General features: G+C 43.3%; 1 protein-coding gene across 1 annotated transcript in view; it reads left to right on the top strand.

Moving 5' to 3' along the window:
* Positions 1-24,040, top strand: part of COL9A3 (collagen type IX alpha 3 chain) — a 36,239-nt gene extending 12,199 nt beyond the window's left edge. The window contains exons 7-32 of the mRNA XM_084538558.1: positions 667-690; positions 1,220-1,273; positions 1,937-1,990; positions 3,092-3,133; positions 4,520-4,576; positions 6,067-6,120; positions 6,588-6,641; positions 7,164-7,217; positions 7,985-8,038; positions 9,128-9,181; positions 10,003-10,056; positions 10,360-10,413; positions 11,073-11,126; positions 11,814-11,858; positions 12,303-12,356; positions 12,740-12,793; positions 15,423-15,476; positions 16,170-16,241; positions 18,045-18,080; positions 18,880-18,924; positions 19,528-19,560; positions 19,783-19,929; positions 20,338-20,392; positions 21,243-21,425; positions 21,700-21,777; positions 23,803-24,040. Coding sequence (XP_084394684.1) covers positions 667-690; positions 1,220-1,273; positions 1,937-1,990; positions 3,092-3,133; positions 4,520-4,576; positions 6,067-6,120; positions 6,588-6,641; positions 7,164-7,217; positions 7,985-8,038; positions 9,128-9,181; positions 10,003-10,056; positions 10,360-10,413; positions 11,073-11,126; positions 11,814-11,858; positions 12,303-12,356; positions 12,740-12,793; positions 15,423-15,476; positions 16,170-16,241; positions 18,045-18,080; positions 18,880-18,924; positions 19,528-19,560; positions 19,783-19,929; positions 20,338-20,392; positions 21,243-21,425; positions 21,700-21,777; positions 23,803-23,978 — 1,695 coding nt within the window. The 3' untranslated portion in view covers positions 23,979-24,040. The remainder of the gene's footprint in view (positions 1-666; positions 691-1,219; positions 1,274-1,936; positions 1,991-3,091; positions 3,134-4,519; positions 4,577-6,066; positions 6,121-6,587; positions 6,642-7,163; positions 7,218-7,984; positions 8,039-9,127; positions 9,182-10,002; positions 10,057-10,359; positions 10,414-11,072; positions 11,127-11,813; positions 11,859-12,302; positions 12,357-12,739; positions 12,794-15,422; positions 15,477-16,169; positions 16,242-18,044; positions 18,081-18,879; positions 18,925-19,527; positions 19,561-19,782; positions 19,930-20,337; positions 20,393-21,242; positions 21,426-21,699; positions 21,778-23,802) is intronic.
* The last annotated feature ends 64 nt before the right edge of the window (positions 24,041-24,104 follow it).

Raw genomic sequence — 24,104 nt, 5'->3', positions numbered from 1 at the left:
CTAAACAAGCTGACAGTCTTCTCCAACAATTATTAACACCCCTGTTTCTTCATGAAGCTGAGCTCAGTTGCAGAGCTTGCTGTGCTGATTTAAATACTCACATTCCTCTGCTGCCATGAGCAGATGTCACCACATCTTGTTTCTTGCTAGTATAAATGTGCTCTTCAGGCAGAGGAACAGAGCAGGAGGGAGAGCCTCACAAGTCCTTCACCAGCGTGGTGCCATGGCATGTCCAGGCATCTATTCTGTTAGAAGCCTGGCCACGGCTGACTCGGCAGCCCGCTTCCTTGTCACCACGCATGGATCTTGCATTGCACGACTTCTGGGGGTGTCAGCTGAGATGAGGTCTCAGGAAACAAAAAAATGCGTGAAAACGGGAAAAGCAGACAAATGTCTGTGTCCCACTATCATGCCACCATATGTGGCTTTCTTTATAGATGTCTCATAGGTAACGAGGATGTAAAGGGAATACAAATTATTAGAGGTAACAAAAGGATACATTAAGACTTTAGCTATGCTCTGATTGCAAATTACATTAATTGGGAGGCAAGAGAGTGCTATGAAATCTGAAGGAAAAAAAATAAGAAGCATTTTCTGAGATGCTGCTTTTCTTCCTGTATGTTCAGTTTCTAAGTGATCTTTTACTGTTTCAAATATCCTTTCCAGGGTAAAGGACTACCAGGACCTCCAGTAAGTAATGAGTCTATTTTTTAAAAAAAGATATTTAAATTACTATACTAGCTTTATTGGATACTCTGATTTTATTTTATTTTATTTTTTAATCTGAATGTTACAAACCCATCCCAGGTCTTGGGTCCCTTTTTTCTGCTGGGCAGCAGGATATGAAGTCATGCACGTTGGCAGCCTTGTGGGCTTGTTATATGTACTTTAACCCCAAGGCAGCTGGCCACTGATGTTAATTCAAGGCAGAGCAGCCTTGTTATTGCTGTAAGTGGCCTTTTCTGGAGCAGCTTTTGTTCTGCTGGGGTGTCTCAGGGCTGCCCTGAGTCAGTGGGGATAGATGCTGGCAATGTATGACAATGACAGTAGCATGTCCCATGGAAAGGTGGGGTAAAAAGAAAGATGTGCATTGGCAAACCGGTTGTGTGGGTGCGGGCTCCTCTGGGGGATTAGAAAAATGGATACAGCCAGACTGTTTGCTGGGCTTTGGCAGCTGTGAGGTCGCCAATGGTGTAAGGCTTTTTTCTCTGTTCAACAGGGGCCTCCAGGACCCAGTGGGCTTCCAGGTGGAAATGGATTTCGGGGTCCTCCTGTGAGTTTCTCCCACCGTTTGATCCCCATTCACTGAACATAGCACAAACACAGAGGAATAAGGTTCATTTCAGGTTACTTCCACTGATCTGGAAGCATGAAGCACAAGGCATTGCGAGCTCTGCATATGCCCACAGGCGATGCTATTCCTTGTACGAGCTTGTGCGGTGTCACTCCAGTCAACCAGTGCCGTGCCAAAGACACGCAGCTGCTTGCAGCCCTGTCTTCTTTTATCAACGATGAGTAACAGCAAAAGAGCAGCCAATGTCATGAGAACAGAGGTCAGTCACCACTGCTGTGTGCTTTCAGCATCCTCAGTAAGAAGCTGTTGAGCAGAATGGGTCTGGTCTGAGGGAACCCATTCTGCAGAAGGATACCATCATTTTTGTATGCTCACAGCTCCACTGGAGAGGTACAGAGACAGTAGAAGCTGGGATGTAGGTACACAATATGCTTTTCCGTCCTCCTCTGTATACTTCTATTTGCTATTCTCTTCACAGCTGTGAAAGCCTCTGCAGACTAAAGGGTACAATTTAGTCCAATTAGAAATAGCTTGCCTCACATTCACAAGTATGCAGTGGTATTTGGTAGCTATCCTTCCTCTTCTTTCACATTTTTATCTAAATGTTTAAGAAAATAAATTCTTTCTCTTTTTCTTTTTTAGGGTCCTTATGGCCTTCCAGGATTCCCAGGGCCTCCTGGACCACCCGGACCTCCCGTAAGTTGAGACTTACAAATAAATATGAGAAACTTGCCATGGGGAATCCAAAATTTTCACCTTGCTGCCAGCATGTGTGTGTTTCATTTGCTGAAATTGCCACAAGCACTCCCTCTCTGGGCTAAGTTTCAGCAGTCTCTAAACACTAAGCCTCAAGGAGAGTACTGATACTTCACTGGCTGCACTTCGGTGTGTGGGTTATCTCCTGTTTATTATTTGTTCTGTAAGGGGTGGAGGAACCCAATGATGTCCAGGCTTTATGGCATAGGGAGATCACAGGATAGCCTTTTAGTTCTCTCAAGTAAAATTTATATGGTTGCTTGGATCATTATGGGATTTATCTTTACCTCCTTTCAAAATATCAGGTCCTGGGACCACATTTAATGTAGTGACCTATTCCACACTCTCAAAAGGTCATGTATCTGCCAGTTTAGTACTATCTAAGCCTAGATAGCTTGTAAATTGCTATCCTAGAGCGGTATTGTGTAGTCCCACTGTGCTGATGATGCTGGGCTCTGGACAGACATTCAGCCATCTGGGCAGCATTTGTAGCCTAGTTTCCCATGTCCTTCAGAGGACAAACAGGGAAATATTTATTGCTGGCATGTCCCTTAGAGGTAACTTGTGTGCCTGAGACATCCCTGACTGGGAGCCCCTGCTACAGGTACAGACTCCACCAGGAGCCTGTAGGTGTGTTCATAGGTGTTTTCTTGCAGTGCCTTACTAAGGGGTCTGGAAAATAGCAAATTTCTGTTTTGGATTTCCAGGAGTTTCTTTGGAGGGCCAAATAGGATCAGGAGGGTTTGCCCCCAAACCCAAAGGAGGGCCAGGCACAGCTGCTCTCCTCGAATTGTTGGCATGAGGCTCAAGGATCTTTCCCAAGCTCATCTGTGCATTTCCAGGGGATAGTTAATGTCTGACCATTTTGAGGACCAGTGCAGCTCATAACAGTTCTGGGACTGCATTTTACACCACGTGATTAGGTACCTGCCTTGTGCTGATTCAGCTGATCTGGGTTTGCAAACTGCATTTTCTAGAGATAATATTTCTTCCTTGTGGTTGTCTAGATATATTTAAAAGACCACATTTTATGAATTTCAGGGCCTTCCAGGCATCTTTCCTGATGGCGGTGGGGACATCCAGGTAGGCTTTTCTTTATGTAACATGAGAATATTTTTTGTTATAATCCCTGATGTGGCTTTTCATTGACATACTTGGGTGAAGGTCAGAGCTCTTAACGTGCACTGTTCAGCCCTGCAGACAAGGGTCTAAACTGCCATATCACAGGATGCAGAAGTGTTGCATGAGTAGGTGTTTGCAAGACTGAAATGTCCTTTCAAGAAGGTAGCCATGCTAGTGTTGAATTTTTGCTTGATCTTTGCTTTCCGGTTTGCTTCCTAAAGTGCAGGTTTTGCGTACATTCTGCATCTACAAAACAACTTTAGCAGTTGGCAAGTGACAACAGCTTTTCACGCATCTGTTTCCAATCCTGCTTTGCAAGAGAAAAGGTCATGCGTGTGGCACTGTTTATTTCCATGGATGGTGGCACTGGGTTCCTGTGGGCATATGCTTTGTTTAGACTTCCTTCCTTATGAGAATGTCTTGATTCCTTTCTTCCAAGGGAGAGAAGGGAGCGTTAAGTCCATGAACGATGGAAATGACATTTCCAGATTTCGCAGCTGTTGTTGTGACAGCATCTTTGGTTTTCTAATTGGCGTGCCCCAAAAAAACTCAGAGTTGGTTTAGGCTACCTTATGGCAAGTCACATGAAAGTTAATAGAAAAGGATACCACTTCTGCAATTTTAATTTATGTTACCCTGTGGAATATACTAGAAAATTAAATTCTTGCTACAGACATGTAGCCTGAAGTTTTATTAAAAGAAAAAAATAAACAAGTGAAAGAAAAGCTGCAGAAGAAAATCTTGTTCCCTATTTATTCAGCCTTTGGAACCCCCATTAAATTTCCTTGCATGCTCTGATTTGTTTCTAGTTAAATTAGAGTTCCCACCAGGCGCTCAACCAGCCCTAGACATTTGCAGACACCAGTATCTTGGTACTTGGGTTAATTTTCTATAGGTCCCCTTCTGATAGGCTCTAATACTTGCCCTTGTTTTGGTTAGGTGAGTGACCTCGTGGAAATCAATAGGGGTCAATGTGTGCACAGAATTAAATGTGTTCCTGATGATTTGCAAGGTACCCATCCAGCTTTACTGGGGAATTCTTGGCCTGTGGACAACTGTCAGCCTTCAGAATTTCTCACTGTCCATGCAAGCATGCTCAAAGTGAAGCTGACCAAGCATAAATCATGATTTTTTGGGTTATGAGGGGCCTGAGGACCTGTTTAGGATCCCCTTACCATAGGGAAATGCCAGTGAATATGTTATCCTATGAATGAATTAGTGGATTTAGAGCCAAAACCCACTAATGTTTGTTTCCAGACATGGCCTTTTCCCTTCTTAGCAACAAAACCAGCTTCCATGGATGCACTGTGTGTATTTGACAAACCAGATTGTTTCTGTTTCTTGCAGTGCCCAGCCCTGTGCCCACCGGGTCCTCCAGGTCCTCCGGGAATGCCAGGGTTCAAGGTAAGAAAAATGCCATCTGCAGATACAAGGGTCTACCTCCCAAAATAAATGGGATAAAATTATATTATCAAATATATCTCCTGGGATAAAATTATTTTACATGCTGTACATGTCTCCTGTAGACTCCACACCTCTCCAAACCAGCCATGCATTTGCTTGGTTTTATGGTGTCAAAGCAGAAAACCCCTAAAGCAACCGGGTGTGTAGCAAGAGGATGAGGGCGCCTGATCCTGTCCTTTTTTCATGCTGTTCCCTCACTCATAACAATAGATGCTCTGCCACCAAAATAAATCCTGCAAAGTGCTAAGGCCCAACAAGTTTGTGAGTGCTCTTCCTTCAGCAAGAGGTTTTATATCCTCAAAGTACCTGCGTGTGCTTACAGGATGAGTTGTTTTGTGGCTCCATCCACTGCAGGACCACAAGCCTTTGTTAGACATGGGTTATGACTACTGATTTGGACTACTGACATTCATTCCTAAAAATTAAATTTACTGTAGCAAGATATAACTTATATGATTAAGTAAAACCTAGTTGTCATTTTATACCCAGTGTAGCACCAGTCAGCTTTCTGTTGTTTGATTCCAGTACATAAATTCTAGCCCTCAGGAAACCTCACTCAGCACTTAAACCTCTCTTTTCTGCACCCTGTGTCATGATTCCTATGAATTCCGTACAGCAGATACACTCCAGCTGAAGTAGTAGTTACTAGGGTTTTTTATCGGGTTTTAGCAGAAGTTGGAACACCTGGGACTTAGTCTCAATTCCCCGTGAACTGAGCTTTTGAATGTCTGTTTGGCCTCTTCGTTGAGTCATTGATTTCATTACAAGCACACAACGTTTAGAGTATAACTATTCAAAATTCATAGCTTATGAAATGGAAAAAAATATGTGAAACTCTCCAATTATGATGCAAATGATGCACAGGACCTCCTGCACAGTGAGGAATAACATCTACTGTGGCTGAAATTAGTCTGGGTCTCTCCCAACAATAATAGGAAGGGAGCCAAGAAGCAAATTGAATCTGGGCTTATATAAAAGATTTCAGTGGGACGTAGATTTCATTGCAAGCCTGATGATGCCAACATTAAAGATGCCTTTAACAAAAAGAGAGGCTAAAGATGCAGAACACGATTTTCAGAAATGTCGCAGCCCCATTTTCAAAAGTGATAGAAACTGGGTTCTGGAGGCTGACCTGTAATTGAGGATTGCATCCAGAGACCTGACCCTATTCTCAAGGCATTGCATTCTTGAAAACCAAATCTGGGTATTTTCTGAAACAAGATAAATTCGGACCCACTTATATTTAAAGGGATGAACAGGAATGGTGCGTGACTAGAATTGACCTTGATTCACATATTTACAGCACGTATATAGATTATTTTCCTAGTCCTTTATGTCATGTGGGTTTAGGTCTTGCAGTTATCTAACAAAATCTAAATTTTGAGACAAGTCTGTACTGGCACGTGGATAATCTGAGCTCTTATTTCTAGGGACACACTGGTCACAAAGGAGAACCTGGTGAGATAGGAAAAGAAGGAGAGAAGGTAAACTTCAATCTAAGGGGTGGGGGGACTTTTCTCTTTAAAAGCACCGTACTAAATGGTTTCTTCAGAAGACAGGGAGATGTAAGGCACTTGGCTGAACTGGGAAGGGAAGCTGTGACTAAAATGTACTTGCTTCCATTGCTCTGCATGTATGTCTGTGTGCTAATGCTTCAAGAACATTCCCATTAATAATAATGTTAAGATCAGTTCAACAAGTTAACTCCTATTGTTTCATATGCAGTGGTGTCAGCTCAGGAAAAAAACCCTGCGTTAATCACTCAGGTAAATTCCTGACTGATCCAGTGTTCTTGCACGTAAAAGAAATTGCATATCATGTAGAAGAAAAAACTGAAGCAGAAATCTGGATGGGAGGGAGCTCAAGAAGGAATAAGATGAGAAGGAACCTGGCTTCAGGTTGGCAGGCTGATGCTGTTTCTCTTCTTGTCTAATTAATTTTTCTCTCACAGGGTAACCCTGGCCCTCCAGGTCCTCCAGGCATTCCTGGCAGTGTTGGCCTGCAGGTAACACCTATTTTAAGACTGGTTCCCATGACCTTTTTGCTATGAAATTGAATGCTGCCATCGATCATTTTGCATTGCACAAACAACTCTTGCCTCTCCATTAAAACATATGTGAAATTTGTTGCTGATAAAAGAGTAAAATCATAGTAGATTCGCTGAGCTTTAATTCAGGTCTTGCTTTTGGCACCTCACCTTGGATGAAACATCTGAACAATAGCCACTGTCTTGGTACTCTGGTAGAGCCCTGGACACTTCTGGTTGGGTCTGAGGCTGAGCTCTGGGTTGGCTTGACAGCCTGGCAAGTGGGCTTGAGAGAAGAGGAATGCTGAAAGCATGTCCACGTGGAGTATCTCACCAGTGTCACTTGCTCCAAGATCATCAGTGAGGGGGGAAAGCTGAACTTTCTGCTACACCTCCATGTGTCTTAAGGTTTTGTGTGTTGATGAGTAGCTGTATCATTCTGTTCCACCATTTTGTGTTATAACAGTGATTATGTTTTAACTGATTTGTTTTCTTAATTAGGGCCCAAGAGGACTAAGAGGCCTCCCTGGCCCAATGGGTCCAGCTGGTGACAGGGTAAGAAAAACTTTCTTCTTATTTCTCTCCCTCCACCACCAATTTGTCCTGTCCAGATGGCAGGTGTCCATTTGTCCTGAATGAAGAGCATTGGGGAACTTGTAGAGATGCAAAGTTCAGTCTCTTTCCTGCACACCCACTAAACAAAACAACCATCCAAAGGCAGGATGAGTCTACAGACCTGAGGAATTGACAGGGTCAAGCCCAGTGTTGATTTAAACATTCAGATAAGGACAACATTCTGTCCTTGCAGGACTGACAGTGCTAAAGAATCTTGAAAAAAAAAAAAAAAAGAGAAATATATCATGAATATTTCACTTTTTGTTTTGTCTCTTTACAACCAAAAGCCAAAGAACTGATGTACAAAGATTTTCAGGACATGGAAAGCCTCATCAGTGAGAACAGGGTCAATCTCTGTCTCATTATGGTTCTGGACATTTGCCAGGTTCCCTTGACCATTGGCCTAGAGACTGAATGGTTTTGAGTTTGATAAAGTCGTGCATTTATTTAGGAACAAGTGTGTTAGCAAGATATCAAGCCTGTGAATGATATCAGTGTATTGCAGACATAATGGTGGGGAGATCCAGAGTAAAAACCTGCTTGTTCGGAGGGGGATCTTTTTGCAGGACTGTATTACAAACTATCAAGAAATATGGGCCATCTTTCCAGGGTTTTGTGTGCTTTCTTAGACTGCGGTATAAGGTAGGGATACTGTTACTTTACCCTCTGCCAACACCAGCCTTACAGTGATGTATTATTCTTCGCAGGGTGACATTGGATTCAGAGGGCCACCTGGAATCCCAGGACCTCCAGGGAAAGCTGTATGTATCTGCTTTGCGGCCCCACCTTCCACAACCAAAGCCTAAAGTTGATCCTTCCTGCACTAAACCCTTCACTGCCAATGAACAGGAAGAATATATACCAGTTCCATCAGATTATTGCTGTCACATTTCCCCCCCCCCCCAGTTAAAGCAATGATATTTCACCTGACCCAGATTTCATGATGTCTTTCCACTTTCCCCATGCTAATTCTGCTAGAATAAGTTCACCACATTTCCATTGCTCTCTTTTCTTCCCTGAGCATCAGCAGCTGCAGAAGAGTAGTGAGGAAGAATCAGTAAGAATTATCCTGAGTTTACCCCCTTTGGGCCTGGTCCATGCTTAGGTACCCACAGCTCACAAGAACTTTTGCCACAGCCAGAATTAGTCAGTCGTGTATTAAAGATGCAGTCCTCATCCTTTTGCAAAGCTCTGGGAGGAAGCACAAGAGAACACAATCTGTAGACTTACCTATGGTTAGACCCCGGTACCCTCCTTAGAGTGCCCAAATACTGGCTGCAGCTCCAGAATTATGGCCTAAGAACATTTACCACTGGCCTGTCACCTAGTTTTTCTTCAGCACGGATAATGTGACATCCACTTCACACCAGTCACCTTCACCTATTTATAGCAGCCAACGCTGCAATCTGTATTGACCCAAAAGCAGTACCACCCCCTGGGGACCGTTCCCTAGTCTTGGCAATTATGGAGGAAATTCATCTGAACTGAAAGAAAATGAGGAGCTTACTGTCCATTGAACATTTAATTACAACAGGCAGAATCTAGACAGCAAACGTGAAAGTTTTTCTCCTGCCCTGTTTCTGGTAAAAGAAAATGCTTCAGTAATTGAAGGGGAAGATGGTCTCTGCCCTGTGGGATTGCTTGCAAGGCCGTTGCTGCAATTCATCCGAGTGTCAGGAATTACAGAGTGTAACTGAGAAAGTGTAGCCGAGCTCCTAGGGGAATGTGTTCGATCACTCTTCTGCTTATGCCAGCAAACAGCACAAAAAACTTCATCATGTACACTCTTGAAACATTTGTCTTTGTCGCTGTGATGAAGATGCTTGATGGCTTTTCCCCTTTTGTCCTAGGGAGACCAAGGAAACAAAGGACCTCAAGGATTCAGAGGACCCAAAGGTGACACTGTAAGTGCAGTAAAACATCCGTCTGCTGCAGTGTTGGATGTGGCATTCAAAGCAGTCTGTCTGGCACTTCCTTATGACTTGTCCCCCTTATTTTGTTGGTTTTTTTTTAGCACTTTGCAGTGTCTGTTCTTAAAGCATGATAAAATTTGAAAACTTGTTATTGGCTGAGAAGTTGGTGCAGGGAGATGATGTTGGCAGGGGCTAACTGGAGTCGTAGCTAGGAGATTGTTTTGTGCTCAGTGTTTTGTGTTTTCTGATATTTTATCTCTCTGTAAACAGGGACTAATTTTTCTTATGTATCCTTCTAAAGTACTGGGGGCACTTTAAACAGGAAAAATTAAATAGTGGTAATGATATTCCTACATGTATTACATTTGTAAAATGAATTGTTATTTTTCTTCAAAATAGAAGATCCTTTAATTCATTCTTTTAGTTGGCTGATATTTAATCTTAGATATTTCCTCTCAAGAACAGCCTGGGTAAAAGAGATGAAAGTATTCCTCGCAGAAATGAGATATTTAAGTCTTACTAAAGATGTCTAAGCAGTAAGATGCCTAAGTGCTTCTTACAGCCCTGAGCACAGAGATCAGATCTTTCATCCCCATCACTAGAAACAATCAAGAATTTTCCCAGGTGCCGCAGCCCCACCAGGGCTCAGTTTTCTGGTGCGTGCTGAAGGAACCACTGTACTTATATGAACAGGACAGGGGACTGTGCAAAGTGAATGAAATGTCCCTGAGGAGTTTGAGTATTATTTTTGTCTACTGATTGTTCGTAAGGGTTGTGTCCTGGATAACACAAGCTTTATTGTTGATTTCTAGGGTAGACCTGGACCAAAAGGAAACCCAGGGGCACGTGGACTCATAGGAGAACCTGTAAGTCAATTAAGCAGGATGTAAATCTCACTCTCTTGCTTGCAGATGACAAGATAAAACATGATAGGAGAAATCTTGCATCATAAAGTCTTTGTTATCAAGGTTCTGCTCCGTGGGTCTATGTAACCTTCAGAATAATCCTGATTGGAATGAGCTCTAGGTGCACTGCTCTTAATGAAAAATTTCCCCATTTCCCAGTACAATTGGAGATGGACCCAGTGCCAAAAGCTTCTTTTTTTGTGAATGTGTTTTGCAAACCAGTATCTGCCTTGTAACCTTAACCTGCATTGTGTATGGTTGCAGGGCATACCAGGCAAGGATGGACGGGATGGAGCTCCTGGACTCGATGGTGAGAAGGTTTGTAAAATCCTACTTACACACTGTGCAGGAAAGGTTTCTGTTAATGTCCCATGTGAGTTGCAAAGCTTCTGATGCTTGTCAAGAAAAAGCACTGCTGGAAAGCTTTTGCTTCTAGAGAGTTTTCCAACAGTGTAACTAGTGAAGAAGAGTGAAGTTGCTTATACTAATTAATCCCAAGGAAATTCCCTAAAGAAAGAAGATGCACATATGGGCCACAAACATATGATCTAAACTCAGTTTTGCCCCTATACTTCATGGTTCCCATTGGCTGACTTTGGGCCTTCAGAGATGCCTTTCAGAGCTGTCTGCAGAGGCATCTGTTTATTTTAATTGCCTGTAGACAAAGTGCTGTCAGGTACTAGTTGCCTGGGTTTTGAACAGCGATCCCACAGGAACGTGCACCATGTGCTGCAGAGGAATGAAAGTTCTGGGATTATTGAGGCTGGGAGCTGCGAGGGGACTTGGGAAACACCTGGGAGCTCTGAGCACCCAACAGCCTTTGTGTCCAGTGGGTGTCCACCTCCTGTAGGCACAACAGGTCCTGCACATACAGGGAGGGAGAAGATTACAAATGTCTCTATAGGAATCTGTTCCCTGCCTGTGTCAGACCACTTTCCAGTAGCAGAGGGTCCCTGCTAACTTCTCGATATCCACAGGGTGATGCAGCTCGCATGGGTGCTCCTGGAGAGAAGGGGCCAAACGGACTTCCTGTGAGTATGGCACCTCGATGGTCATCTTTTCAAAGGGCCCCTTTTAAACCAAGAGGAAATGTGCATTCCCCACCATACGGATGGGGAGCAGTGTACAAGACAGGATGGAAAAATCTGGAGTAGCATCAAATAGTAATACCCTGGCTTCTGGCCACTCTGGGCCAATTTAAAATCTAAGTCTGAATGGGATTTTCTCTTTCCCGTCCCAGTGATGTGCATCCCTTATGCAGGGAGATAAAATTTGGGGCACAAGTGACCATGATTCAAGAGTATGCTGAGCTCTGCCCCTGACTTACTAGTGCTTATTGGCAAAATATTTAATGTCTCTTATCTTTCAACTATTTAAACAGAGGTAAAGTATTCCTTTCTTCCTGTCTTACAGAATATTTTGAACACCCCTCGAGGGAGGTTTCCACTGTGGAGAATGTTATTGCTGTTGTTTTATTTGTATATTCTTCCTCTTTGCTCTGATTGTCAAGGAGCAGTGTATGTAGAGCAGCTAGGACAGTGAACAAGACGAAAATTGAAGGCATCATTTTCATGGTGAAAGCTGCAGAAATGTAAATCCTCCATTGCTTCAAGCAAACATTGCTTCTTGTGTGTCAAGTCAGACCAGAATAACAAATTTAATAACTTTACTTCTTCTGACACTACTTTTTTATTTTTTCTTTCATTTTTTTCTTTCAGGGACTGCCTGGAAGAGCAGGTATTAAAGGCTCAAAGGGTGAACCAGTAAGTGAATGTCTCTAATGATGGGTTCTGGTGGGGAAGCCATTAGCCTGTCACAGCAAGGGGGATCGGAGCCCACAGGAATACCAGGAACCTTGCGTAAAGGTGACACAGCAATGACTTAAATGGGCACCCTAAACGTGGCTCCAAAAGAGCATCCCTGTCTCACTGGACCACATCAGCCTGAGATGGGGTATGGTTGCACTGTCCTGGAGCTCACAGCCCTCCCTGGCCGCTGGTCCCAGGACAGGACATACTGGTCACCTGTTCTTTAAATGCTCATTGTTTAATTTTCTCTTCTTGTCCTGAAACTGTAAAAGCTTAAAGCTTTTCTTGTTTCCTGACTCACATTTTAACTTCTCTGTTTTCCAGCTTGTTGCTGTAGGTAGAACAGAAATGAATCTCTGAAGCTGTTCCCTAACAGAGTGATTGCTTTCTCCTCTGCAGGGCAGTCCTGGAGAGATGGGAGAGGCAGGTCCCTCTGGAGAGCCAGGCATCCCTGTACGTATCCCCATCGCTTACATTTATCATGAGCTCGGCTGAGTGTTCTAAAGCAAACTGTGAAGCTGGAGCTGACACACTGCTGCTCTGCAGAAAGAAAGCTTTTAGTGACAAGAAAGGTGCTGTGCTGCTTATAACCCATGCAGGTCCATGGTGATGGGCACTCGCAGGCAGTTTTATGCTTGCAAGGAGCTACCCAGCACGCGTGGTCACCTCCATGCACAGATACTACACTGAGGTCAAAGCCCACCAAGGCAGGTGGTGTAACCTACTGGATTGAAATAATTGGGATCCAAGATTTCACGTTGAGGCTCTTCAATGGGATGGGGAAGGTGGATTTGCTGCTCCCAAATGACACGTCTGACTTTGGTGTTGGTTGACAGGGTGATGTCGGTATTCCTGGTGAGAGAGGTCTGCCGGGACCCAGAGGAGCAACTGTAAGTACAACGCTGCTTGTAAACCAAACAGATACTAAAGGAGCCACATTCTTTAATTGTATTGTCCCTGGGGACTTTCAGCAGCAGAGGAATTATGATCCTGTAAAAGGGTCAGATTCTGCTCTTGCTGACAGCCCTGTGCAAATGCAAAGCGATTCCTTCAATTTCCTTTGGCAAAGAAAGCTGAAGCTGCCCAAGCAGTTAGTGAGGAGACACTGAGCAGTGAGCAGATCCCTGATTAAACAGTGATAATGAAGTTCAGCCTGAGCTGAATGCCAGTTGCTAATGAAGCAAAACTGTTAAGCTATTTCAATGTACGTAGCCACCAACATATGAAATCTGTCCCATTCCCGTATCACTTTCCTTGGAGCAGTAGAGGTGTATGGCAAAACCAAAACCCATGCAAGCACTGGAAAGCCTGCAAATTGCCACCCTGAATGACAGGAGCTTAAAACATGTTAAAAAGTTGGTAGACCTGCTGGGAATCTCTTGCCAGAAAGGCACATAGCTGCAAAGCTTTTCACAACTGCTTGAAAACACCCTGAAGCTCTCAAACATACGGTGCAAAGCCAAAACAGTTTTCAGGTGGGAATCTGCTCACACATTTCATCACCCACCCCCAATACTGCAGCAGCTTTATCTTGCTGAGAGCCTGTAGGTGTGAGCCACTAGGAAACCAACCCATGTACAGCTCTAGCAATTTTTGTGTTTACTCTCTGAACTGACAGCTTTGTGAAACTTCTGGGCTAGAAACCAGTGTGGTCCTCAATGGAGCATTTTGTTCCCACATTCATTGCGTTTCTTGCATCAACCCAGAGCTAAAGAAATAAAAAGCCACGGGAGTTGCAATGTAAACCTGAAAATAACTGCATGGCTGCCTGTTGTGTCCCATCTGAACAGCAAGGATCATAAAAAAGTGATATAAGGATGATAAAAACTTGATTTTGTTCATAATACTGAAGATTCGAGGGTACCATTTATTTTCTCATTCCCCAGCTAGTGCTGCCATTGTGGTTGGACCTGACCTTCCAGTGGTTTTGTTGGGCTTTTTTTTTTATTTTATTTTCATTCATTAATCTCATTTTGAAATCCAGAAGCCTACAGCAGGTCTAACGTGATTTCTGGTATGTGCCACTTGAAAGAAATTGAACAGTATAATGATTTATGGTTTGTGAGCAGTTGCTCTTTAGATGGCCAGGGAGAGGGAAAAAATCAGCCTTAGAAATAAACTCAATTAATAATGTTTGCTTTTATGTTGGCAATTTTTCATCAAAATCACCAGCCCCACACAAGGTATTGGATTGTTATAGCTAAAGAACAAATGCAATTGAGCTGATTACATTGGTGCAGGCTTCTGACATGGATGCAATAGCATTTGAGCCATGCTTCTTTCTAATTTCTGATTTGTGTTGGTAGAGTTCTAATTTATACGAAATGTCGTTAAGCCTAGGCTGTTCTAAGAGAGATGCAGGATTTGTCCAGTGTTGTGTTAAGACTGTCTGGCTCAGAACAATTTGAATCTGTCAGAGCAAATCAAGGGTTTCTTCCCATTCAGAGGCTGTCAGATTTTATCCGGTACCACAACTTTAAAGCAGGAGTACAAGAGAGTCATTTCTGACATAATTTAATGTAACTGTCTTAGAGCTCTGTCTATAATTCTTAAAGTTTGTCTTTAAACTACAAGCAGAAAACAGAAGCAGCCACAGACATACCTGAGCAGTTGTCTGGCTCATTGAAGATGATGCTGTGCTGTTCCAGCAGATGGGCTCCTTCTGGACAAACCCTGCTTTTTGTACACAGCTACAACCACAGTTGGTCTCAAGACCCAGGCAGGGATAAGGGCAACTGGGTTAGGTTGTACATCGAGTCACACATCACAAGAGGATTTCCTCTTCCTCTTGGTGATGACCAGAAAAAAAAATTATGTGAAACACTGGGTGTTCAGATACCAGTGTGAATTTGTAGGGCTAACAATCAGAGAAAAAATACTTAGGGAAAAAATACCGATGCCATTTTGCACAGGGCACACCTTTGCTGCAATCCAGTAGAAGGCTGGGTTCTTGGGTACAGTGGACAGGCTGTGCTGACTGATCCTCCATCTGCAGCAGCCAGTTTGGAATTGATTTGTGTCCCTTCACACTGCAGAGATGGCTGTGAAATGGTCCAAGCAAGTGGATGCAATTGTCATTTTTCATGTCTAAGTGCATGCAGCCCATTTTACAGCAGTTCCTTACAGAACTGGATCGACCAAAAGCAGAACATTGGGATAGCAGATCCCCTTTAATGTATATTGTTTGTGCTCTGTCGTGCCTACATCTTTTGCTGACACTGATCTGTACTATTCAGGTGTATGGTATGTTCCTAATCATTAGCATATATATAGACAAGCATTTTTATTTAGTAACAAAATCATATTTTTACTAACAGCATTATTTTTATTTAGTAAAATACAAATTTCAGTTCACACCAACACCACTGTAATGGCTGTATCAGCAACGCCACTGGGAAGAGTGTTCTGCAGTACGTCACAGCATGCTTTCTGTCTGGTAGAACTGAGCCAATTTAACTGCACAATTGACACATCTGGCCCTGAATGGCTCCTTACCAAAGCTTATCCTTCTCTTTGCAGGGCCCACTTGGTCTCCAAGGCCCGATAGGAGCTCCTGGTGTCCGAGGCTTCCAGGTTGGTATGCTGACCAGGGCAATTTGCCGTGCATCCCTTTCTGGTGGGCTGCTGCTTCCTGCAAACATTTGGCAAGGCAATTATTTGGTGGCAACAGCTGATGGGAAGAAATGTCTCACCTTGCCAGGACCAGGTTACCACCTTTGTAACACGTGCAGTAGAAAGAACACGACCAGATAAGCTGCCTGCTGGAACCAGTGATATTTAGTATTTTTATATAAGAAGGGTTTGAGCTTGATCTACGTGAGGACACCTTACTGTCTTCTCCACCCTCAGCCTGTATTTCTTCAGTGAACTCCTTTCCCCCTCTGTTGCTCTGGGGGCTCTATTTCCTCGTGCCCTCTCCAAAGGAGTGTTCACAACCACTCTCCATTCCCCTGTGAACAGGCTCAGAAATGGTGTTTGCATCTGAGATCATCTCAATCAGGGGTTACAGGTGTGAAGTTACCAGCAGAAGGCTGGAGCACCTTGTCAGTGTGGTCGACCAGTTGCGACGCATGGTGGGGCAGAAGTCAAAGTTGTACCAACCATGCAAGCAGTCCCTAGGTCCTGGGGAATCAAGGAGAGGGAAGAACTGAGACAAACAACCCTTTCAGACCTTTTATGGGTACTGCTGAACTCAGGGATGTCAAGATGTGCAGGGTTTCCCGTCACTTTAAGCTCTAACTCTCTTTTTTGTTGTTTTCCTAACAGGGTCCTAAAGGTGCCAGTGGGGAACCTGGCCTTCCTGGTCCAACTGGAATTCGGGGAGAGTTTGGTGACAGGGTAAGGAGAAGATAATATCTGTACCTAATTCCTGTGTGGGTGATGTGAAATCAGAGCATAACAGACACGATGTAGCTGGTGTCATTACATCATGCACAAGTAGACTTGGTAAAAGGCTGGTCCACTGGGGGCATCCCAGCCCACCCTTTAACTGCTGAATGCCCAAGGCAGACCAAGATGGCAGGGAACAGAATTCATGCATCCCCTCTTTTGTCTCACTTCATATTCCTGTCCTTGTTTCCAATTAAGCTCAGGAACTCCCACTATTTTTAGACAGGATGGATTGCTTAAAAGAGACTCTGGAATCCTATCCTAGCCAGAAAAGACAATTGTTTTTTCTGCTCTGTGTGCTTATTTCACCAACGACTAGCTCCACATGGACATATGAGAGCTGATTCACGCATTTTTGTTTTTCAGATGCTTGATTAGGGTTTCTGGATTTTTTTAAATTACGTTTTGCTCAGAGATTTTGTTCTAAACAGCAACACACCTGGGCCCCACACCTCAGAATAAATCCAACTTTTTATTTAAATGAATTCATTCTCATTTAAAAGAAGCCAGCAGAGCAGAGTGAATGGCATTTGTTCAGGGCTTGCAGGAGAACAGTAGCTGTGTGTTCGTCAGCAGCCTTGACTCCAGCTTTAAGGTGAAGTTTCTGTGTAAACGATCGCTGCGGCACCACGGGGATTTCACAAAGACCCTTCTGTGCAGGCTCCGGGCAGGTTTAAAAAAGCCCCTTAGTCGGAGGGACTGTGAGCCTAGAAGTGTAAAACAGGAGGGTCATTGTGGAGCCGTGGGGTCCTGCCCAAATTCATAGCTTTGCTGTGGTGAAAAATGTGTGTTCAGAGGGTCAGAGGCCCCTGCACAGAGCTGCCAGTTATCCAGAAAGCTGCTTCGAGCACAGGGAGAGAACATTTTATGCCTAAAAAAAAGGGGGGCCAGGAGCAAATAAAAATCTAGGCTTTATTTCTGGCTCTGAAGTTAAATGTAATTACTCTAAGATGTAATTCTTCATTGTTTCTTAAGCCCCCAGTTCTTTAACAGTTTTCCCCAGGAAAACATGCTGCAGCAAGTTAGGATAACCCCAGAAAACATAATATGAATGTTCTCAATATAAAATGAATGTTCTCATTTATTTCATACCATGAGTAAATTCACTTTCCTTCTGACATCATCCAGTGTGGAAGGCAGAGATCAGTCACCCACCAGCACCATTCGGGACCTCACTTTTTAATATGCAGATTTGTAAAGTTGCTATTTCAGTCGTGATAGCAAGATGACAATGATGAAAAACAGAAGGGCAGAAGAAAAACGGAATTCCTGCCCCAGGATGGATAAGAAAGATTAGTTTTGTGAAATGGGTGTAAAAGACTATGATGTAAAGCACAGAATTAATTTTAGCTTCATTTAGGAAACGGAGGAAGATGGTATGAAAAAAGGTCAGTGTGGATAACCCACGCTAGGCAAGGGGGAGCAGTGCATTGCCAAAACACTTCAGGAAGGGCCTGGAAGGATGAGGACTCAGGGAGGAGAGGAGCACCAGGCCTGAGTGGGATCCTGCCTGGGCTGCGGTGGGATGAGGCTGAGGACCTGCCCTACAGCACGCACTGGTGACTGCAGAGTGCGCTACAAGGCTAACAGGGATGCTCACGATCCCTTTATTTCTGAGAAGTATGAATGAGATTTGATCCCTTCTACTTCAGTTAGCAGGCTCCTTCCCAGCCCCTTGCTGTGTGAATGAATGTGTGAAGGGTGAGGAGAAAAGCACTTTGAGCTCATTTGTCGTCTTTTACTTATTCTCAGGGCCCTACCGGTGTTACTGGTCCCAAAGGTAACCAGGTAAGTGTAGCTGATCTTTGTGATGAATTTCATGCTGCAGTCAACAGAGACATTCAAACCATAGCTGAGGTGCAGCCTTTGAGACCACAGCCTGCTTTTCCTTCCCTCAAACTAAAGTATTCAGGAGCAGACACCAATAAAACACTTTTTGTTCTATTTTTTTGATGCTGGCAAGAGAGATATAGTCTGTTCTGATGGAGACATAAGAAAATGCAGCAATAAAAATGCTGGACTCTTGTTTATTTTGTAACCACAAGGCACGCCGTATATAAGCTCCTCACGTTAGTGTTCCTCCTGAGTTAAGTTTGGAAGCTCAGCTTTTCACCAGGGCTGTTCCTGTGACTAATGGAGAGGATTTGTCCTAGCCTCGGAGCTTGGCAGGCTAATAGACTAATTTAATCTTTTATTTTGTGCTGCTTAGCTTCCACAGCTGGATCCATCTCAGTGATGAGCTTTTGAGACAGTTTTCATCAAATGTATAGCTTATGTCTGACGTTGTTTTAGCAATGCCTGATGTTGTTTTTGCAGAAAACAAGTGCTTTGCCAACAAGCGTTGCGTGTTTTGTTTACCAGCTTCAGTGCCTGTGAGGTCTGTTGTGTTGCTAAGGCAAAGACCAAGCTGACCTCTGTTTGTCTTGAAATAACTTCCTCTCTAAAGCCATATAGTCGCCATAACGATGTTCATCATCTGCTCTAATTGCCGTGTAATAAGGAGAGTGCAGTGGTTTGTGTTGCCTCCACTGACGCCTGACTTGCACGTGCTGCTGTCACCACGTTAATTCTTTTATCTCCCTTTCAGGGCATTGCTGGAGCAGACGGCCTCCCAGGTGACAAAGGAGAACTGGTAGGTGTCCTTGCATTGAATTCTCAAATAATAGAGGGGTCTGGAGAACCGTGGCTCAAGAACCAATAAGATCAGTTAGAATTAACCATCCAAGAGCTCCAACCACCATCATCAGACCACTGACTGCAAAAAGAAGGCAACCCAACCCTGTGGGTCCCTTTCAACTCGGGATATTCTATGATTTTATGATTTTTCCTGCCATAATATTCTGGGCACGTCAGCTCCCCTAGTCCCTTCAGGAGGAACTGGCTGGGTAGCCAGATGGTGTGGCCTTCGCCGAGCTGCGGCACATCAGCACTTTTTGTCATTTTGCTCCTCAAAGCCACAGGGCACCATGGGCACTGCTCTGTCCCTGGGAGGTTTTGTCCATCTGGAGAAGTGGCCAGGCTGCGTTCAGTGCTGCCACCCAGGGCAGCCTGTTAGTGTCAGGGTGCCGGGTCCAGTCGTGTAAGGGCTGGATCAGGCCTCCTGGCCCCTTTGCTAGGGACCAGCACGTGTGTATCATCATCGCTGCTTCCTGCATCTTGCAGAGCGGGAGATTTGACTTTGGGTGCATGTTTTCTGCAGGATTGTTCTTTCATATCTCCCTTTCCTTTCTAACAGGGTCCCTATGGTCCCCCCGGCCAAAAAGGAGAGGTATGTATCATGCCTTGCAGACTTGCGCCCAGTAACATTTTGTTTATAAACATGGTTATTGTATCTTTCCGTGATGTATCTCCACAAACTATCTTCTAAACACACATGGTCAGCCTGATCAGTTAGAGAGACTTGAAGAAAGGCTTAATTAATCCCCATGAGAAAATAATGGGCCATGTCTCATGTTGCGTTGTTTAATTTTATTCTTCTTCTTTATTACAGCCAGGAAAAAGAGGAGAACTTGGTCCCAAAGGTGTCCAGGGACCTAACGGGACAGCTGGAGTTCCAGGGATTCCAGGACACCCAGGGCCCATGGGCCATCAGGGGGAGCAAGGCGTTCCTGGCATCACGGGAAAACCTGGGCCTCCTGTAAGTATTGTTTTGTGTTATTTGCGTCCATTGGAAGGGGCTGCAAGTCACAGTGGTCATTGCAAAAGTGAATTAGAAGTTTAAATATACAATTCCTAACCAGTACTTCAAATGTTAGGCTTCTGTCTCAGTCCAGAGCATGTTTAATTACTCAGGAAAGGCCAAGTAAGCCTCAGATTAAATATCTGGCCTTAAACATTAAAATTAATTTCTGCCATTAATGTTGTGACAAAGCTCCTAAATTGAAGCCATCATCTTTTGAAGAGGAGGAACAAAAACTCATCTTCATGCAGGATCCTACGCTTCTTATTGAGCTGCTGGAAATGAGTTTCATGTCCTGAAGCTTCTGGCAGTGATAATTATCAACAATGTGCTTTTTATAAGGCAACATTCTTCTGTTAATTGCAGGGCAAAGAGGCCAGTGAACAACATATAAGAGAACTCTGCGGGGAGATGATAAATGGTGAGTATTACTGGGAGAAAACTCACTTCAATTACCATATTTAGCTGAAGATGAGGAGATCCCAAACATAAGACAGCTGCTGAGATCTGTTATTTTTTCTACTTTAATTAGGAAAAATGTGCTGATGTTTAATGTAGAGAAATTATTCAGGAGGTCACCATTTGTCTGGGTTGTCTCATTATTCTGAAATTAGTGTTTTTTAAATGATTCATCAGGGCAATACACAAAGCATGCTGAAAGAATCTTTGACAGAGCTGGCAGTACATGTGGGCAAGTGTGTCCCCCAGCCTGCATCATTCTGCACTTCAGCTCCTACCTTCTCCTTCCAGCTTGCCTCTCCCTGGCACCACTGTGCCTCCCTGGAGCAGGCACCAGGCAGGTGCCAGCTCCCAAGAAGAGGCCTTCTTTCTTTGAATTTAATGTATTTCTTTTAGAGGTTACATTCAGCATTGCTTGTTTCAGAAAATTTGTTTTGAGTATTTTTTTCCAGAACACTCATTATCTTTTTAAGTGGTTTAGGAACCAGGAAAATATTAATGGCTTAAAACACCTAGAGATTTCTGACCAAAATCTCCCTCAGTGGATATTAAAATGTTACAGATGAGCTGACAGGACAGATTCTGCAGTGTTTAGTTGCTTTCTGCCAGAAGCTCCAAGTGTGGAGGAGTGGCAGGGGGCAAGATCTGCACAAGCGTGCAGCTCTGCTTTGTTGCCAGATATCCAGTTCTCAACTGCTCCCTCAATTAAGCACATTTGAGGGTAAATGATAATTAGCTGAGCAAAGGGTGAAAATGTTGGACATGCAGTTTTTAATTTAGGTGTGTTTTGTTTTTTTTTTTTCCTTTTTCAGATCAAATTGCCCAGTTAGCTGCTAACCTGAGGAAGCCCTTGTCTCCAGGAATGACGGGTCGGCCTGGCCCGGCTGGGCCCCCCGGTCCTCCTGGGGCGATGGGAAGCGTTGGGCATCCTGGTGCTCGTGGGCCTCCTGGCTACAGGGGGCCAACAGGAGAGCTCGGGGATCCTGGTCCCAGAGGTAAGTGAGGCTGAACCAAGCCCTTTCTCTTTGATGCCCACTGAAACAAAATGACAAACTTGTACTGATTGCAGCAGTGGAGAGGAATGAATCAGGCCTTTGGCAGCCTGAGTTCTGGAGGGCAGTTCTGCTCGCACCTTTTAGGATGCAATGCGAGCAGAGATCTTAGTAGTATCCTGAGGATTTTGAGTTCCTCTTCATCTTTTCCCTCCCTGTCCTCAGATCTGGCTGCTGTATACAACTCTTTGCTGAAATTGTCTGTTTGTGATTAAAGGTGACACTGGTGAAAAGGGAGATAAAGGACCCGTTGGACAAGGTATCGATGGACCCGACGGCGATCAAGGACTTCAAGGTAAGGCTGTGCAAATAATTTAATGAACCATAACTAAAGTAAAGGCAAAAGAACAGGTCTGCATGTTTTTGGCACTATGTTGTAGTCCCTTTGTCCATGTAACGGTTACAGTAGGGTTGTTTTCCTCTGGGTACAGCAGGTGCACACAATTTGAACAGTGGAATTTAACTAGTACATCCCCTCTCTGCACCATTCCCATCTAGTCCTAAATGTTTTGGAGAATGTTTTAGAAAAAAGGCAGCTGGGACAACCAGACTCCTCATTTGTTCTTGGTTCCTTCCACTAATGGCTGTGAAAGGTCAGGAGCTTTTATAGATTTGAAGGTCAGGACCTTTCAGAACTACTCTCAAGTGGTTGCCAGTATCAGCAGGTTATTATTGTCAGTGGCACTTCATACATAATAATCACTTAGCTGATATACTACTTATCATCTGGTTTAAAGGTGTGTAACACCAGCGAGGTTCTGGCTTCAGATTAGAATCATTCCTGCTGCCTGTTTCCTGCACTCTGGGTCTAGAGGGACATTTGTCTTTGCAATGCTCTGATACAGACTGCCTGCAGTGAAAACAGCATGCAGGACTAGCAGCAATAGTCCTGCAAAACTGAATTCATGTCTCTGGCTTAAACAAGTTCTTCAGAGAAATCAGGGATGTTACTTCATTTTGCCAAAAATAAATATAACTTCTTAGTCTACAGCTGTAGAGTACAGTGGTGTTACTGCTCTGTATTTGGCTATAGTCCCATAAATCCTTTATCAGAGGACTCAAAGATTCATTTCTGCAAATTAATGAATATCTATTAGAAAGTTTGAAAGTATATTTTTTATTTTGCTTGCCTATTAAAGCAGTTTTTCTAATTGTGATTACATCTTCGCAATGAATAAGTTACAAGCACCAAAACCAGGCTCTGCATCCATATACTTTCATAAAAACAGAATATATATATTCATTTCTCTCAGATTTTTCCATAGAATAATTGCATTAATACATAAATATCTTCTTTTCCAAAGCGAGTAAAAAGATGCTATTTTTATATATTAGATATTGAGAGCATTTGTCCTATTCATGAAATGTAAGATGTAGTATAAGAATAGTAGATGCAATTAAGGAACAGTCAGGCACCATTTCTTTATCGCAATTAAGATGAGAATGCAGGTTTATAGATCATCTGTTCATATAGCTGTCCTTTGAGGAAACAGAATCTTATTTTACAGTATTGAAAAAAGTTTCAGTAGCTTCTTGTTATAGAAATAACTTGTCAAAAAAAAAAAAATAGCTCAAGTTTTCCCAAAGCAAAACTAGTTTTTGCCAATAAACAAAATGTATTTCACCCTAAGAAAATTTTTGAAATTAGACACAGGTATACAGGAAGTTACTTATCTGTAGTACCAAGGAGGTTCTGTATCATCACTCACTACTCTCTTTCCCTTATTCAGAGTCTTAATTATGATTAGACTTTGAGAGGTGCAATGAACTGAAGCAGCAAAATGCCGCTGCCTCCTACTAGGGACTGGGAAGTAGGGATAGACACGAGCGCTCCTATTGGCACAGTCAGCAAGCTGTGAGCTCACACAGCGGGAGCATCCCTTGAGCTAACTTTTCAGAGACCCTGCAAAATAATTCTGATTACAAATTAACCATTGTCATTCATGAAGTCACACACTAAGGTAAACACACTGGTCAGCAAAAGTCAAAACAGACACATGCAGTGACAAAAGTGCAATGCTAAACATCTGCCTTCAGCTGTACTCGGGTAATTCCAGTAAACCAAAAGATACCCTGAAAAAATCCAACACATGTACTCCAGATTCAGGCCAAATTTATTCAACACCTTGCACTCAACAGGCTGTAACAAGTCTGATAAACAGACACTCCAAGTATATTAAGAACTCTAAAAGTAATATATATTTATACTACTTTTACATATGTATATATAAGTTTATATAATTATATATGTATGTATATATCTTTTTTTAGATGAAAGGCAGGAAATATTTCATTTAATGTTTTTCCCCTTCTTGTTTAGGACTTCCTGGTGTACCTGGAATTAGTAAAAATGGTCGTGACGGTGCTCAGGGTGAACCCGGTCTTCCAGGGGATCCTGGTACTCCTGGTGCTATTGGGGCTCAGGGAACTCCAGGAATATGCGACACATCGGCTTGCATGGGAGCTGTTGGAGCATCAACTTCCAAAAAATCATAAAACAGTACAAGAAGTGGAGAAGTGACTGAATATTTAAATAAAGAGTGCATTGTAAGAAAACAGAATCTTCCTAGTGATAAATGGACAGATGTTCCTTCTATTATATTAAGTGGAGACTTTGACACA

This window comes from Aythya ferina (assembly GCF_964211825.1).
Source record: "Aythya ferina genome assembly, chromosome: 16".
NCBI classification, from domain to species: domain Eukaryota; kingdom Metazoa; phylum Chordata; class Aves; order Anseriformes; family Anatidae; genus Aythya; species Aythya ferina.
This window is presented reverse-complemented; position numbering and strand designations above follow the sequence as displayed.